This window comes from Gymnodraco acuticeps, unplaced genomic scaffold, assembly GCF_902827175.1.
Source record: "Gymnodraco acuticeps unplaced genomic scaffold, fGymAcu1.1, whole genome shotgun sequence".
Taxonomy (NCBI): domain Eukaryota; kingdom Metazoa; phylum Chordata; class Actinopteri; order Perciformes; family Bathydraconidae; genus Gymnodraco; species Gymnodraco acuticeps.
The window spans coordinates 4644895-4664494 of record NW_022989799.1 but is presented as its reverse complement, the minus strand read 5'-3'; the positions used below and the strand labels follow the sequence as shown (position 1 = coordinate 4664494).

General features: G+C 40.9%; 1 protein-coding gene across 1 annotated transcript in view; it reads right to left on the bottom strand.

The window, feature by feature from the left end:
- The window catches only part of march5 (membrane-associated ring finger (C3HC4) 5), a 61046-nt gene that overhangs the window by 24219 nt on the left and 17227 nt on the right, over positions 1 to 19600 (bottom strand). Inside the window, exon 2 of the mRNA XM_034223911.1 lies at positions 3277 to 3479. Coding sequence (XP_034079802.1) covers positions 3277 to 3479 — 203 coding nt within the window. The remainder of the gene's footprint in view (positions 1 to 3276; positions 3480 to 19600) is intronic.

Here is a 19600-nt window from a genome sequence, read left to right as displayed (position 1 = left end):
TTGCTCGTTTCACAATTTCCAATGCTTTCTAGTTGTATAACACGATTATTCATAAATACATCTCATCTCCAAAGCTCAACTGCACTCTAACTTTATGCCTTACTAGACATTTGTATTTGCACAAGATATATATACTGATTTTCTGAGGAAGTAAACGTTAAGAGACACACCTCTCACAGTCATTTTCTCTGAGAGACAGCCAGTTAGATGTGGCTAAACCAAAGGTAACACAAGCCTCTGGTTGCCTATATAACGCCCTATATAAGTGAGCAGTCTGCTGCATCGTTCCCTCAGGCTGCCATCACTCAGACATTCAGCCACAGTAAAGAGGAAGCTCCCTTTCAAAATAAACCACCGGCCCATTCATTATGACATTGTGTTGCTTTTGGCCAAACCTCTTGAGGGTTAGAACACATTACAAAGAAACACAAACTAAGGAGTGGGAGTCTGGCGCTGATGAGTGTAAACATTTGACCTTCTAAGCCACCACTCCTCTTTGGCTGTTAGAAAAAAGAGCAGGCTCAGAATAACGACATAATGATGTGGCAGAACATGTCTAAAAATCATGACTTCAAAAGAGTTTAAAGGGGCTCTATTATGTTTTTCCTGTAGTGTGTTATATAGGTTTGTGTGCATGTAAATGGTTTCCAAAGGCTACAATCCCAAAGTTCCCACCAGAGGGAGTTTCTCTCCCACACATTACCTCCCACCCTGCCTGAAACGCCTCCATTGGACTATATTTACTCGCATTACTAACATAATGACATCACTGATTAACACTCGCTCTTCTATTGGCTAGTGCTCCAGCACTTTGTATGTGAAAGGCTAGGGGGCAAGACATCTCTAAGGGGTTGACCAATCACAACAGAGCTAACCAATCAGCGCAGACTGGGCTCTGGTTTCAGACAGAGGGTGAAAAGAGGTGCGGGCAGTATGAGAAAAATAAAGAGCTTTTTGAACATGAAAGCAAGGAGACATGTCACAGTGGAGACGCTACATACTGATATCTCATGAAAATGAGCAGAATATGTCCTCTTGAATACAGCACAAATTAAACGTCCGATGGGGACATTTGAGACATTACTATGACCTTGAATAGAAAAAGGAAAGGCCACTCACAAATACCCAATAAGCAGCCAATAATCAGCTCTCAGAGGAAGGATACAGACAAACACTGGGTTATTTATTGAGGAGGATACATTTTTTGAAAAGCTGAGCAGAACTCTCTGCCTATAGAACCAAACTGACTGACAGCACAGCATTGGTCACCATAAATATACATGAACCTGTTTACAAGCCAAAGCCAGGCCTCCTGCAGACATGCATTGTCTTGGGGCAAGCTACCGTCTCAGATTGCAACTTGAGGTTGAACTGACAGCGGCTCATTGGCTGATCGGGTAACTTATGGTGCATTTCCACTACAGCGCGGAGCGCACGGCCCGGCACGCTTTTGGTTGCGTTTCCACTTGGCATAGTACCGGCTAGCGGGTACTATTTCACAGTTTTTCTGGCCCCATAAAATCGAGGTTCTTAGCGGGCCAACAACCAGGCTGAGTCGGGCTGAGTATGCTAAACAAGAGAGAGAGAGAATCGCTGGCAAGGGAGCTACAACTACAACAAAATGAACATATTTTACCGTGATTTAATTGTAATACACGTTTCAAAATGATGCCGAAGTAACAACATACTGATACCGGTTAGTAAAAACCATAAATTAATGCTTTGACAAGTCTGCAGACAGACGGCAGGCGAAGCACCTTTTAAAATGCGTGTTTTCTAAATGGAGATCGGCTAAGCTAACGCAGCACTCACAACAACGGCCTATACAGACATAAATAAACCAGTGACTGTATTCGCCATGACACAGGCAGTCTGTGGTTTGTACTTGTTTAACTTTTGTCTAGTTTCTGAACAGATATGAAGAGCTGTGAGCTCTGAGTGCTAACAGCTAAAGGCTGATGTTGCTTTTCTGTGGTTCGCATTGACGATGACGTCACGGCTCCGCCTACACTGCGTTACTATAGTTACTGCCCCAGCTACTAAACTGTAATGGAAACGCAGCATAAAGTGAGCCAGTCCTAACAAGGCCTAACAAGGCCTAGCCATACCGAGCGAGGCCCTGTAGTGGAAATGTGCCATTAGTGACAACTGTATATAGCTATATATAACCACATATGTTCAAGTTTTGGCATTTGGCTGTAAAACTTCAACAAAGATATTCAATTATTCTTGCTGCTGTCCCTGGAAATAAACAACAAAAAAGGCAAATAAGCAGAGGTCTGTATATTCACTCAATGAGTCAAAGCTTGTGTTTGGGAACATTTTAAGCCATAGTCACTCTCTTGTGTCAGGATAATTGAGGCTGCGTCTTTCTTTAAACTGCTGCTGGTCAGTCAGTCAGTCAGGACCTGGGTGAGGGCCCTTCGGTTTCTCTTCAGACTGAAAGGAAATATTTACCCAGATCACCTCAGAACATATGCTGGCTGCAGAGTAAATAAACATGCACTCAGGCAGGACAAACAGAATAGCTCTCTGAGTACAGTAGCTAACAGCCCTCAAAGAGAAGCTGGAGCCGTCTGTTTACATGGAAATGTGCTCTATAGTCAGGCTTTAATGTTAACAGGTGGACAATTAGTGATTCAATGTTTTTCAGTACAACTGATTCATTTTAGAGTTATTATTTCAAACCAGCAGACAGGCAAAAGTGTGTCGTTTGTTGTTTACTAAGCTAATTTAGCGTTGCACTCCCATATTTCAGTGGTGTAAAGTACATTACACAAGTACCATACTTAAGTACATTTTTAGGTACGTGTGCATTACTTGAGTATTTTTTTCTGGGCCATATTGCACTTTAAATTCGCTGTGTTTTTTTACTGCGTGTTATTTTATAGATTCAGATTTTTGAAACCAAAATATGAATAACCTTTGAAACATGATCTTTTTCAAATATGAAATATTTGTTTACATTTGTTTTTGTTAAAAGTTAGAGCTTTTTTCTGCACCAAGTACTTTTATTATATACTATAATATATTATTATAACACTTTATCAACTACTGCTTATGCTAGTAGCAGCTAATGTAGCCTCAGGCCTCTAGCTTCAAGCAATGTATCAGACTTCACACAGCTCCCTGTAAATCCCCAAAAGGCTCTACACAACGTTTCAAAAGAAGACAAAAGGAGCTTAGACACCTTGCTTTGAAATGTGTGGCAATTAAACCGTGCTCACTGATCAGTAAGTCTAGTCTCAGTTGTATTCTGTGTGAGATGCAACATACCCAGTTTGGGAAAGACGATGAGGTATTCAGCGTTGCATTGTGGGCAGGCCACACGTGCCGTGCTGTTCCCCCGCTGCTTCTCGTCCACCCAGCGCTGCAGACAGGACTGGTGGACCCACTTGGTGGAGCCGCGGCAGCGACACGGGCGCACCCACTCTGCTGTGCGGTCGTCCTCGTCTGTGGCGAAGCACACCCAGCAGCTCCTGAAAACAGGTGGGATTAGGACAAGAGATACAAAAAATTGGTAGCATTAAACCCATTTTGCATATTTATTCCTTTAAGTATTAACAAATAACTACAGAGCAGTTGTGTTCCAGTTGATAATGTGACTGAGAGGAGATGTGGCCAGGTTGGATAGAGCCTCTGTACTTCTAAATCAAAGTTACATTATGTGACCTGCTCCATCGAAATCAGTCGCATTGACCCGAAGACACATTTTGAGTTGTATACACTGCTGGAAAGAGGAGATTCCTAGCTTTCTAATGATATCAGGATTGTTTTTGTACTCCAAATATTAAGCAAAATATGTCACATTATATAATGACTGTCACCAAGTCCTCATTTTGAGAAAAAGGCCTTCAAAGTTTCCTCTTCTCTGGAATCCATCGATCTGATTGATTAGCGGAGCAAATGATCAAAATACTACGGAGGGAAGATATTTTCGTTTGGATTACTGGTCTGGGGGAAGCTCGCGAGTGTGTGTGTGTTTGTGTAATTTTTAGTGCTGTCAAAATTATCGCGTTAACGGCGGTAATTAATTTTTTGAATTAATTGCGTTAAAATATTTAACGCATTTAACGCATGTGCAGAATGGCCCGCCCCATACGTGCCACCAGTGGCAGCGCCAGGGTATGGCTGGGGTAGGCTACACCCATACCAAGAAATGGCTTAGCCCCACCATGAAAAATGATGTTAAAGAAAGCGAAATAAAGTCTGCCAACTCGCGCGGAGTAAATTGCACAGACAGCAGTTAGTAAGATTGATTTCAGTAACCACGGTTTTGAAAACTTTTGTCACGTAGTGATCGTCTTCTCAATAGAACATCTTTGATAACGGCGTGGTGTTGTTGCAGGAAGTCCCGACGGAGAATACTTTAGCTGTAGTACAGGGGTGCACATAACTGGTACGCAGGTTATGTGTGTAATCTGAAATGCGTACCGTCACTTGTGTCACAAAGCGCATTTGCGTACCAACGTACTTGTGAAGCTTTTCCAGAAGGCGGTTAGATCACCGGACGACAGAGTCGGTCTCCGTGTGCACAGACAGGGCTGCTGTTAACGTCGGTCTGTACAACGGAATTGTGCCAAAACTACGCCAACCGGCTGCGGAGGGAGACTCCCCCCTTCACTGGAGAACTGCGCTAAAACAGCTGATCACAACGTTTACACTCTGTGGTCACGAAGTACTCCACTACCCCCCCCCCCCCCCCCCCCGTCGACTTTCCTGAAGTACTCCCCCGTTGATAGAAATCAACACGTATGAATTAAGACCCCACGGTTTGATGATTGATAGGTGTGTGTGGGTTGTCTTTCATTTTGACACGCAGAAAAATGTTTTAATAAACATAGATACTGTATGTTAAATGGATATATCCGCCTTCTTTCATTTATCTTTCCATTCCCACAAAAATATACATAAATAAATGGCATATTTTGGACATAGTTCGAATGGTGATTAATCATGATTAATAAATTTTAAAGCTGTGATTAATCTGATTAAAAATGTTAATCGTTTGACAGCCCTAGTAATTTTGCGTTTGTGTGTATTGTGTTTGTTTCCCGGGGAAAACCCTCACGAGAAACACCGGCTGTTGTTATGCCTGCTGTGACGTTAAGTTACTCCGTTCTCCGCTTGTAATTATGCCGAAGCTTCAAAGTTGTATTTATCATCTGAATTTGCCGAAAAAGGTTTAATATTCTGAAAGCCAAGACTTTGTTTAATTGAAATCAGATGAAAACAAACTGTAACGGACCCTGCCGTGTTATCTATGATTACTATACTCTTACATTCATAATTTCAGCCGGAGGGAGGGGGGGCGGCGCTGCAGAAGAGCAGATTGCGAGTGAGAGGTGCCTGTCTTCGTCCCTTTACAAGCTTCAAAAATGTATTTATCGTGTGATTTTGGAAGTAAAAGTTTCATATTCTGAAAGCCAAGACTTTGTTTGTTTAAAATCAAACAAAACACCCGAACCCCGAAAAACTATTTCTTTACACAAATCCACGTTTATTTTCAAATGAGCCGTTGCGACTTCCGACTGATTTCGATAGAGCGGGTCACATATTCTTCGTTGTTATTTAGTACTAGCGGTGGGGATCGCTTAATGCATATATTGCAATACACTGTATATTGTTATATATTATAGTTTGCAAAATGTACTTTATATTCGTATGTTAATAAAAACGGTTAATTCTATTTAATTGGTATTCATCATATATTTTTATTTACAGTTCCTACTTTTAATTATTGTTTAGATTAAAATGTGTATTTTAACATTTGTATCTTTTATTTTGTATTCTAAAATGGAGCAATGTCAGAAAACCCAGTCAGCATCCCATAGTCACTTCAAACATGAGTTAAAGGGTTTGGCCTCAGGATATTGAGAACATATCTTATTGAGGAAAGTATAGGCCATTGTTCACCATTTAGGGAACAATGATAGTGGAAGTGATCAAAGTCTCATAACTCCACTCTGGTCATATAACTGAGGCCCCATGACTCTGCATGAAATCAGGCAAGATCAATACATAAAGCCTTAGGCAAACATGCTGTAAAATGCTGACTGCTTATCAAACAGGAACTGTTCAATGCACACCCACACTCACTCAAAAAACAGAACATCCATCCTCTTGAAACATAGCAAAGCATGTCTAGGGGATTATACTTTAGATCACAATGTCATAACACTTCTCATCAAAAAGAATTCATTTGGACTACTATTCAAAATCAGGCATTTTCAGTAGCTTTGTACAAAATGTCACATTCTTTTCCCTAAATATCTCACTTGCTCTAGTTGGAGCTGAATTGTAATGACATTGCCTTTAGGACTAATCACACTGCTACTCAAACCTTAATTCATCAAGGCATCACTGTGCAACAAGTGCTAACAATATTCAGACCGAGCACAGCTAGGATATGCAGTAAAAGTACAGGAGGGCTTGGTTGCAGGCATAGTATTCCTTGTGTGTAATTGCCAGACAAAAGCCAAGTTATATTTTAACATGTTTTTTTTTATGGACGACATAAAACATGGTAAAATGTGTCTATGTGTATTAAATAGCTTTGCTAACAAGTGACTAAATGAGACCGACAAGGTCATTACGCCCAACATTAGCCCCTTTTAGCTTAGCAGTGTTGATGCTGTGAGACCTTGCAATGCTAACTCCGGAGAAAGAAATACGTCATCACTCACACAGTATAGGTCCTTCTCACCAAACTGTTGGTCCATTTAACAAAGGGGTGAGAGACACAAAGAGTCCACCTCATAAAACCTATGCCAAATTGGGATCAATAAAGTACCATCTTATCTTATCTTATTACAAGGAAGGAGACATTGTTATGTTTGGCCTGAATATATCCCAATTAATTGGACTCATTTGAAAAAAAATACATTCCCTCGCCTCCTTCCCTCCATGTCTGTCCAACATCTGGGGAGGTAATGTGATCTCCAGGTTCCCTGACCTTACCACAGTACATCTCCGGCTGTGACAGTATATTGCTTTTCCATTATTAATAAGCAGCATGCGACTGGCTGGAGGGTTCACTTCCCCTGTGTGTCCCTGCACGAGGCAGAGTTAAAGAACCCAGACCAGTGACATTCTTATTTTAGCTGCTAGATACTGATGAAAGAAATAGTCATAGGTTAGTCCTGAATAATTGATTTAGGAAAATCAGCAAAACCAGGTTATTACTACCGCAGTTAAGCACCCAAACTGTGTCTATAAAAAAAGTAAGAAAAGTAATATAATTAGTTGAAAGTAAATAAAAATGACCAACTGAAATCCAAAATGTCAAGACTTATTAATTTAATAAGGCCTGGATCTAACTTGTTGTCAGGAGATCCATTGGTTGTTCAACCCATATACAGCCTGACTATATGCGTGTAATATGTTCGTATTAACACTGAATGACACAAAGGTTAGTCTGCACTCATTTCCCATAAAACAATGGCATATATACAACGAGAAGAAACAAACTATAATAGCGATATTTGTTTTTTCTCTCAGGCTGTGATTATGTATTTTGGTTATCATTTACATTGGGACATTCATGTTAAGAAAATCAACAAAACAATGAGTGCAGGACTCTTTGGGTAAACAAAGATAGTAGATAAAACTGTACATTTACACAAGTTTCCACCTTAACATAATGCATGGTTAGTTTAAAATTGGGCCTAATGCAGGTTGAGATGGAGGAAACAGAGTTAACATTAATGGCTGCATGTGTCTAACCTGATAACACATACCTTTACTGTTCCATTTCCTGTCTTTAACAACTGGTATGCCTGGAATGGAAGAAAACCGGTTGCATTTTCACTCTCACTAGGGAGTAGGATATGCAGCTAAGAAATGTCCAACTGTGGTATGAAATAGAGCTCTTAACCTATTCAAAGAACACAGAAAGTCCAATTACCCTTAAATGGAATTTAGGTACGGAAATGGTCTGGTAGGTTTACTGACAAGCCAGTGACCCTGAATATTCCCCCAGTTTCTGACATGGTTTGAATCCAGGTGTTAAGCTTTATGCATCATTGTTTCATTTCTGTTAACCTCTACGGCTCACTGATAAATAAGAAATAAATGTTAACATGTCCTCTAAATCCATTATAATCTAAATGTTTTTGGGAGATATGTTGGTGTACTTTCTAGTCACTTTAAAACAAACTTGTATTGGTGGCCAACCCTTCCTGCACTTATTCAGTAGTTGGCTCACAGAATCCCCATTGTACGCCATGTATATATTAACCCTCCTGCACCCACCGTTGAATAATGGATGTCAAATCTGTGGCTTTCTGTCATCATCATATTCAGTTGTAGGTGTGTTCTGTTACTGGGGCCACAGGGGAGTAGAGAGGGGGATCTTCTGTGAAAGACCTGGATTATTTGCTCAGGTTGCTGCCTGCCTGACTGCAATGGGCGATTTTCCAATACTCCCCTGGTGCTGAATAAAACATGACGATGCAGGAGAGGAGCCTTAGGGTCGAGGCACTCAGGTGACATGGCCGGCCAGGGCCAGGGCGGGCGCACGTGGTGAATCTGAGTCTGATGGAAACATTAACCCTCTATTCACAGTTCTGTCCACGGTCCTGATGAGAGCGCATCACGTAACGACTACCCTACACCCTGATGTATGTGAGCCTTCCCCATACTCCAAGCTGTCTGACACCACGTGTAATGAATTAAGCATATTATTCTTGCACAACGCTGGAAAAGGCTAATGTATGCACTCTGTGGTCGTGGAGATTGAGTGGGTCCCCAGTAGAATGTTGTTTTATTTAGAAAAATGTAGTGTCTATCATATTATGATTGAGATCATGAACAGACTCGCATGGCAGGGTTTCCTTTAGCCGGTATGTTAAAGTCCGACAAATGTAAATCCCTCTGGTTATGATGTTTGGTGAAAATAATCCCAATTTTAAAATTATATATTTTTTGCGCTATGCACGAGTCTATTGTCTGGACTTATTTGATTTGAAATAGCCTATCTTTTAATAAAATATAAATCCACATGAGTTGATGATGAAACTAAGGCAGCTATCAAATATGAGGGGGCTAAGGTTTGAGTAGAACAGTGGACAGATGTCTCCACAGGAGCAGGACAGTGGAGAAGGAGACCCAGCGCTGCCTTAGATTCACATGCTCCTGTTCCTGTAACCCAGCCCTGCAGCATGACAGCACCTAATACAACAGAGCGGACATGATCTCCTCTGTGTGAAACCTTAAGCTCCAGCTGGTTGTTGCCCCAACACTGTTTAACAGAACACTCGGGAAGATAAGCCGGCACAAAATGGTGTCCTGCTTACAGAGAATCCCAGTGCTGTTTGTCATGAAAACGTCCTTATAAATGTAACCAAACAGTAACAAAAGTCTGTATTTATAACAATTTAACTTAATTAGCAGGGTTGATGCAGGCATATTTATTTGCAGGGGATTATACAATGTGATCACAACCGATATTTACAGCATCTTTACACATGAAAAACCTCAGACCTTCTGTATAGACGCATTTGCTACCACAGCTCTCCCTGGTTAAGGGCCTTAGTAACCATATCGTGTTTTAAGACAACCAGCGTATGTTTTCAATCGTTTCCCATGCAGGGAGAGCAGAGCGCATGGCGTCTGTTTTTTTGAGGCTCTCTGAGAACTTTGATTTGAAAATCTCAACTTTTCAGAAAATCAGTGGTTGTAGCAATTGCAGAAGAAGCTTGATTTAGGCCCTGTCTGTCAGACGGAAACTATCAGGATAAAACTTGAAAGGCTGTGTTTATTCAAGCAAATCAGCCAAGAGAAATACTGAGTGTTGTACTTTTAGCTATACGTGGATTTTCCTCCTCGCTCTACCATTGTCAAACAGAGCGCAGAAGTTCCTTTATACAAAGTCTGAGGGTAAGAATCTTCATTGGTGTTCCTAGTGAAAAAACAATGTCATGAAACGCCCGGCCAGTGCCTTTCTGCCAGACCAATAAGCTGTATGGACACAAAAATATCCTTTGAGAAAATGAGATCTGATGATGGTGACTTGCCTGAACTCTGCTGAAATAAAAAAGGGACCTGCCAAGCTCAACCACTTATTTGCATGTTAAACTGGCAACTCAAGTGGGGCTTTGCTGTTTCCACAATAAGGCTTTAATCCAGCTAATGCCAACCGACTTGCTTTGAAACGTCAAGGGGCAGGCATACAGCTTTGTGTATTATCCTTTTTATTCCACCAGTTATTTTGACAAACTTTCAAGCTACCAGGATCAAAAGAATGTGCAACAATGAAGGACCCTTCCAGTCAAGCTAGGCCAGTGGTTCTCAAACTTTTTCTGTCATTCCCCACTTTGAACAGGTGGGCCTTTTCAAGCCCCACGAGGACCCAGGTTCGATTCCGGCCTGAGGTCCAAAAAATGTATTTAAAAAAATAATAATAATCTCCCGTTCATCGCGTCCCACCTATCACATGTCTGCGCCCTACCAGTGCTAGGCCAACATCAGGAGAGTACGTCATTTTAAGAATCTAAGAAGCTGCAGAACTGCATGATGAAGTTAAACAAACACAGGGGAGGGGTACAGTGTACAGTGTGATTGACACTGTGTACAAAGATGATTGTGACAGCAGCACTACTTTCTCATCGTCTCCAATGTCGGGGTCACGTTCTCTAAGAAGCACATAAGTAACCCCACAAAGGCTCCTTTCACTCAGACATCACGTGACTGTGGGAAAACTGGGTGTTCCCCAGAGCAAAGCCAAGGCACAGGAAACTGTCCCACAAAGATCTTAAAGGAAAGTTAAGGTCTGGAGGGACTTCTCAATGTCTGACTGCTTGAACTTAATCACAAACTAGTCTTGTCCATGTCAGTTCAACAAAAACAGAGGCTGTTTGCCACCCTGAAACAATTTATCAGCAAACTTCTAGTGCCAACTAGCTGCCTTCACCTGATCAGCAGGAGAAAAAAACCTCGCTGGTTGTGCTGCTGTTTTCCTGAATCGAAATTGCCACTGAATGCTGTGATCAAAGTTTAAATGATTCCAATTATTGCCGCTGACCTTTAGATGAAATTGTACAGCTTGATGAAGCGGCATAGGCAAGCAGGGGATGTAACCATAGAAAGAAAACCCATTCAATGTTTTCACCGCAAGTCTCTGAACCTTTCACGTTTAGAAAATATAAAACCGCAAATAATTTGAAGGAAGCTTCACATGCATTTCTACTGTGTGGTACCAGCGGCTCTACTCAACTGAACTTGCTTGGAACCTTTCTTTTTTGGGGTTTTCTATTAGCCAAAGTTGTGAATATCACTTGATCCCTTTTTTGGTATCACTAAAAAAGTAGTTTAACACTGTCGAGCACCCATCGGTCAAATATAATATTCCTTAATATTCCACACGTAACATCCAGCACAAACCAAATGTTAAATTAATTTGTTTAAATACTTAACCAAAATCATCATTCATTGACAAGTAAAGTTGATTTACTGAGTTGACAATCACTGTAGCCTCCCACCCATGCTTCAGGATGTTCCCAAACAAGGAGGTAATTCTACAACATTACTAGGCACTGTGACCTTTGTAGTATATTAACCTGTGTGCGCAGGAGTCCAGACAAAAAGCCTTTTGTTTACAGTTTGATTCGCCCACGAGTGGCTCCCTTCCAATGTTAAAGGTGACATGTCATGCTTTTCCGGTTATTGCCCGTCTCCTTGTGTGTTATGAAGGTTTTTATGCATGTAAACAGTCTGCAAAGTCAAAACCCTCAAAGTACACCCTGTAGCGAGTAAACTCTAACACAGAAAATACCTCCCCCAAAAGCCTCGTTGGAGATTTCTCAGTTTCCATTGTTTACTTCCTGCCCCGTGTGACGTGGCTGCACCGTGCAACGTCACTTCTTCTGCCAGTCGACCATATTAAGTGTCGTAAAACCTGCTTCTTTTCAAAGCTCTATCCAGTCATGTCGCGGAGGGTCTGTTGCCTGTATTGTGTGGAGAAATCCACAATGTTTGCAGTACCGAAGGCAGAACCATGACGAAGTCAGTGGTTGACATTCCTTTTTAACACTGTTCCAGCTGATTTACCAGCCGGTACTGTTGTGTGTGCGCGGCATTTCACGGACCTTAGCTTCGGACTTGCTGTAAAGCTGATATTGGAGGACGATGCTGTTCCTACTTTGTTTGGACCAGCGGGAGATTTGGGTACACAACCTGCAAGTATTCATTGTGGTTTGTGTATTTATTCTGTTTAAAACAAACAATGTATCTACCACGACTCTGTAAATGCTATGCTAATGCTATGCTACCGAGGTAAACACGAGGGCTACCTAGCATTCCCAGACCTCAACACCGATGTTAGCACATGGCCTTACATGTATCTCATAGCAGGAGAATGTCTGCAAACACACACGAAATACTCATAGACAGTATACTCCGGGTGATTTAACCGTACGGTCAGTAATTACAGTTGCCGTTCGTGTATTCTACCGAGCTACCATTAATAAGCTAAGCTAGAAGCTCTAACCTAGAGATGTTATGAAAAACATTGTTTTCATGCCAGCTACAATGAATGACCGAATGTAGCAGACTAACTGTATAATAGGGGTGTAACGGTACACGTACCCGTACCGAAATTATTCGGTACGGGCCCTTCGGTTCGGTACAGGTGTGTACCGAAGTGTACCGAACGAATATAACGTTAAACGTAAAAAATTGAGAACGTGAACAACTTTTTGGAAGTAATCTCAGGTGCTGCGTCGCAGCATTCAGAGTAATTTGGTCACATTGGGTTCAACGCGTCATAGAGCGAGCAAGTCATTTCATTGGATGAGAGGCATACTATGAGAGCTGGTCAGAGGGATGCGTTCAAATGTAGTCAGTAATTTGAGGAACTATCGAAAATTAATGGCGAACGCAGATAAAGTTGAGCTCGAAAATCCTCCAGCATCATTGAAGTCTCCGGTTTGGGAACATTTTGGTTTCGCAGTTACGTACAAGGATGAAGGACAAAGACAGGTGGACCGAACCAAAGCTGTTTGTCGGCATTGTTCAACTAAAATTAGTTACGCGGCTGGCAATACATCAAACTTGCACACTCTTGAAAAGGCATCACCCGAACGTGAATATCACCGGTACCAAAAGAAAAAAGACTGAAGTGCAAACCCAACTCCCGCTAGCATGTAAGCCTCCACCACTCGCAAAAAGATCAGACCGAGCCAAAGCTATTACAAACGCCAACTATCCTTATGTTGCAATGTTAGCAAAGCGCTACCTGGCTGTATCTGCTACCTCTGTCCCTAGCGAGAGGGTGTTCTCCACAGCAGGAGACATTGTTAGTGCCAGCAGATCTGCCCTTTCAGCAAGCAATGTGGACAAGTTCATCTTTCTTTAAAAAAACATGAAAATACAATGACAAGCAAGTCATAATGTCAAACTGGCTGCTTAGGTGCTAGTACAGTACAGTTCAAATACAGATTATTTCAGTTCATCGAAAAGCTGCACCTTAATGTTTATTTTATTATATTTTGTATTTATTTGAGTGAATATTCACAGTTTAATAATAATTAAAAACCCAAAACTAATAGTTTATGTTTTGTGAGTACTAGTAGCCTACAGTAAAGTTCAAATACAGATTATTTCAGTTCATCGAAATGCTGCACCTTAATGTTTATTTTATTATATTTTGTATTTATTTGAGTGAATACATTATTCACAGTTTAATAATAATAAAAAAAATATATATATATATGTTTTGTTCTGTGAAAAAAAATTCTGCTGTACCGAAAACGTACCGAACCGAACCGTGACCAAAAAACCGAGGTACGTACCGAACCGAAATGTTTGTGAACCGTTACACCCCTACTGTATAATATTGCAATTCTAAGATGTTCTTGCTAAGCCTAAACTAGTTGTTAAACTGCATATTAGGTTAGCATATTAGCTGGCAAGCTAACTGTGTTGATTACTGATAGATAATCATAGCTGGATAATTTCGTCTGCAAACACACACGAAATACTCAGACAGTATACTCTGGCTGATGTACGGTCAGTCGCCAAACATAATTAAATTGAAGTTGGCGGTCCTAGCAGCTATGCTACTGAGCTACAAAGAGTCTGAAATATTACGCTACATGGGAAAAGGTAGCAGACTATCTGTAGAACATTGTAATTGTAAAAGTGTTGCTTTTATGAAATTGACTGTTTTCCTCGGATACAAAATTAATTGTATGAATACTATGTGTATCTTTCTTAGAGTACATCACAGCAGGAACACAATACCCACCGCTCCAGTACAGTCGGATGTCAAACAGACCGTCCAGACTGTTTGTGTGGGAACTCAGAGGGTTGAGACACGGTCTGTGGGAACACAGACAGTGGAATGTAAAGTGTCCGCCATTTCTGTTGCTACACAGTTGGCCCGGGGAACACTGAAATCGGCACACAGTGAGAAGCAAAGGTAGACTATAACACTGACAAATCAGATACATTACCTTAATTGTGCTTTTATTACATGTACAGCACTTGGGCTCGACCAAAAATCTTTTTCAAATGTGCTCTATAAATAAAACCTTATTTGATATTATTGTATATCACAGAAATACTGTTATGTTGACTACAAGAAATACAGTGCTGTTTGTAGTTTGTACATTTTTCATGAATTAATCTGTCAGATGTACACAAGTTGTTGGCCTTTTACAATGTATTAGTGTCTTATCTAATATACATAGTATTTATGCACTTTTCCCTTTTTATTAACAGGCATCCAGGCCACGGTGTCTTTCAAAAGTGTTGGCACTAAAACTTCCACCTACACAGAAATCCCCTTGTCCTCTACACCAATAAAGGGCCCAGGATTGGGACCTAGCAAGAGACCTCGACTAGAGTTGGAGCAGGAACAAGGAGAGACTTCGATTGAATTTGAAGAGACTCTGGATTCGAGTTACCACCCTGATGATACTGTAGAACAGGGGTGCCCAACCTTTTTTGAACCGAGAGCTACTTTTAAAGTTGCCAGTCTGCCGAGATCTACCAGTCCAAATAGAGAGGCGTAGCCATTACTGACAGCCTACTACCAGGTAAATACACACTTCTACTTGTATAAAACTGACCTTTGTACGATTAATACTTCATAAAATACTGCAGATCCTTTATCTTACCTCTTTCTAATCTACACACATACAAGTATGTAACTGAAGTTACACAACAGTGTTGTTGATACAGAGTTGGAGTTTATTCACACGTCACATACTACAGTGGGTAATGTTTTCAAGAAACATTGAACAGTGCTGCCACATATGACACAGGAAAAAAAGAAAAGACTCTGAACCCTTTCTTTGCCATTATATAAAAATAGTGTTGCTACAAAAGTATAAATTAGGCTTACTAATAAGACAACTCAGATCTGAAGCTACACAGGAATCTGCTGCCAAAGTGCAATAAAAAAGACAACATTAATAGAATCAAACCCTTTTTTTGTTGCATTTTAGTAGAGTATAAAAAGAAATGCCTTTAAAATAGGATGCAAGCAACACTAGCTTCTTAACCTGAATTGATAATAGACTATAATCAATTTAAACGGAACATATCTTAATGTTTGCATTCTTATACCATTTTGTACAATAATTATAATGAATAAATTCAAACAAACTTAAACTTACAGCAGATTAATAACGGTATCTAACTTGAGTTTTTATTATATCAAAAACCTGTTGAAATGCTACTGGTATTTTTACTGTCCCCAAAAAAGCTCATCGGCAGCCTCCAGGAATGCTTCTTTCACAACTTCGCCGTCTTTGAAAGACTTCATGTGTTACGCAAGAACGTGACTGACACGTTAAGATGCTATGCCTATGGTAGCAGCCTTGCTCTTGTTGTTGGGCCTGGTGAAAATGGACTGCTGTGCATTTAGCTGTCATTTCAGGCCCCTCCCCTTTTGGGAGCGTAGGGCAGAATCCGGAGGGAATTCCGTCTCGTAGCGTTTGTGCACTGTTTTGAAATGCCGCTCCTAAATTACCCTTCTTCGATAAGGCCACGCTCGCATTGCAGATGAGACAGATGGACTTTGAATTGGAATACATACAAACATAATCATCCTCCCACTCGGAGTGAGAATTATATATGTTTTGCTTCTGCCATAATTGCGGTCTTGTGTGTGTGCGGACTGTCACTCCTGTTGACACGAACAACGTTAGCGAACTAGTGCACACTGCCCACTGCTCACCAGCCACGCCGGCCAGCCACACATGGGGTCACGCCGGCCAATCACAAAGCTTTGATGCGTTCAAGTGCATTATTCTGGCACAGGAAGATTATGTTACAGGACATTAATTTAACGATAAAACAGAATATTGTTGTTCTATTTTTAGACACATCTCGCGATCGACTGGGAATCTCCCCGCGATCGACCGGTCGATCGCGATCGACTGGTTGGGCACCCCTGCTGTAGAAGAATCTGACGTATCGTAAGTTTGGTATATTTGGTACACATTACTATTACTGTTGTTCAGAGTTGACATCTAACATGTATTGTTAATTTTGTTTTGTTACATTAGACTTCAGACACGATCCACGCACAGTGACGCAAAGTACATTGTGTTTGAAAGCTGCCTCGGACAGCTGTTTGAAAAATGTCCGTTTTGTAAGACGGACTGTGATGTCCAAAATGAAAAATGGGACTTTTGTGGCGTTCAAACAGCGTTGTCCAAACTGCACTTACTTCAGACAATGGGAGAGCCAGCCCATCATTGGAAGTACCCCGGTTGGCCACTTACAATTATCTGCTGCTACATACTTCACTGGTGCTTCCTTCTTCCAACTAAAAAAGGTATTTTACCATCTTACGCATATGAAAAATGACAGAAGTGGACTTTTTCAAATACTTGTCCTGTTTTTCTATTTATTCATAGATATGCAGAGCCATGCAGCTGGAGATCTTCCAGTATGAGACCTTCAGGAGGCATGCTAGGCATTATCTGGAGCCTGCTATTATCCACAAGTGGAAAACTGATCAGCTGAAGATTTTCCAGCAACTACACCACCAGGGGGGAAAGGTCACAGTTGCAGGAGATATGAGAGCAGACTCTCCAGGTAAGCAGAAACAGACAAGACAGTCTAGTGCCAGAGTTACTGGTGTATATTACAATTCATCGAACTTATCCATTGAAATTCTGTTGAAAAGTCTTGAAACCTCCTGTATTATATTTTCTTCAGGCCACTCAGCTAAGTTTGGGAGCTACACACTAATGCACCTGGGAAGCAACACCATTGTGGACTTCCAGCTTGTTCAGGTGGGATTCTCTTTCTGGGTGTCATTTATTTTTGTTTATTATAGCTAAAAATAACTTACTCTTCTTAAGTTCTACGCCTCAAAGGTCCATAATCAAACCGATAAATATTGTGGAGATTCTGCAGGGTGTAGGGATTGAGGCAGTTTGGTTCTAGTCCGGGGTGGTCAACAATGCACACAATGGGTTCTGGGACTTGGTGCATTCGTGTTAAAAACCTATAGGAGGATAAGATATTTGTAACATAATACGTTTAGCAATTAAATCCAACTATGGCGAGGTTTACAAAATAAACATTCAATTACTATAGAATAAATAAAAGGGCATATAGTCTATTGACTTGACAAGTATGTATGGTGTATATAATGTTGTGTGCTACTGTTGGTGTTTTTGTATTTGTTGTGGTGACACCCTGTTTTGACCATAATTCACCTTTGGTATAGTGTTGCCACACGGACCCTTTAGTGTGTGCTCTTAGGTTTAGCTTGTCATTCCTAGCTTGTCAGACAGAGCAGACATGTATTTACCTGATTCTAAACACACCGCCCCCGACTCCCTTTCATCGGCACTACAAGGCAAGGCAAGGCAAGTTTATTTATATAGCACTTTTCAACAAGGCAATTCAAAGTGCTTTACAAAAAATGAAAGAGATTAAGAAAATGGCATTAAAAAGAAAAGCTAATAAAATAAACATTAAAAGAAAAAATACATGGATAAAAGTTACAGTGCAGTCTAAGATATGAATAGTTCAATTAAAAGCAGCGACAAAAAGAAAAGTCTTCAGCCTGGATTTAAAAGTAGTAAGAGTTGCAGCGGACCTGCAGGTTTCTGGGAGTTTGTTCCAGATATTTGGAGCATAATAACTGAACGCTGCTTTACCATGTTTAGTTCTGACTCTGGGGACAGAAAGCTGACCAGTCCCTGAAGACCTGAGAGATCTGGATGGTTCATCATTTAGCAGGAGGTCAGAAATGTATTTTGGGCCTAAACCATTCAGTGCTTTATAAACCAGCAGCAGTATTTTGAAATCTACACTGTCACCTTTCTAATCTCCCTGCAACAGAGGTTTTCCACCTCGGTAGGCATTACTGCGCAGTTTCCACACGTGCACCTAAATAACAACAGTTGGAAAGTTTGGTTAGTCAGCGGACACACTTGTTACTGTGATGTAGATAAATGATGAAGTTCTAACATTACATCTGAAATGTAGCAGCTATACAAAATTAAAACGTTCCACTGTGAAACCGCCTGCTGTATTCTTGTTTGGGACGGTGGATCAGGTCCATCACGGTCCGTTTCACCCTCGGGGTCGGACTCCGGTTCGTACATATATGGCTTTACTGACGCCATTTCATTTCTGCTACTCCGCTCAGAGCCGAAAAAACACCATGGGCTAAGTACCCGCTAAACCACTTTACGGCAGATGTCAACAGGGGCAGAGCCTCTCTGGTGGTTGACAAATCAGAACAGAGGGGCCGAGCTGACCAATCGGAGCACACTGGGCTCACAGGGAGGGGGGGCAAGAGCTGCAACGAGCCGCTTAGTGGAGAGAGTGAATACACGTAGTTTACAGAGATGCTGTATGCGAAACAATGTGAGTTTGGAAAATTGCACAGTATAAATCTATTCTAGTAGACATCAACAATGGAATTATGATCAGTGGAAAGGGCCATGACATGTGACCTTTAAGAGAACTCTGACCAGTGGTTGATTACAATCCGTTAACCTGTTGAGCCCCGATCCTGTTTTTCAGGCCTCAGGCTCGAAAATGACATTCCCAGAACAAATGACTATAACTTCACTTCTAAAAAGGGGTACATTAATAATCTTTTTTCTCAAAGCAATGACAAACCTGTGAGTGGGATGTAGAAAAGTCAGATTCAATATATCATTTTTTTATTTTAAAGTAAATTCAGATTGAACATAGTAAAAGAATGTAAATTATATTGTCCGTCCAAAATAAAATAATAATAATATTGGGAGGGATGAAACCCTCTTTAATGGTCACACATGCAGAGCACACAGCACACAGTGAAATGTGTTCTCTGCTTTTAACCCATCCTAGTACCAGGAGTCTAGTACTAGGAGCAGTGGGCAGCTATTGCACAGCGCCCACTGTGAGTAACCATTACTTATAGTGAAAACCACCCTTGAATGATGGGATAGTAGACTAAAAGCTTTAGGAATCCAAACTATAACATATAATAAGTACCCTGTATCAAAATTGATGCAAAACAAGTGTAATTTGACCTTTTTAGAGAAATTTAGAAAATAAAACCAACTTCTGGGGTCATTTGGGTGGATTTTCCATATCTCTGGAACCCATTGGTCGATTTTGATGCCTGACATCTCTT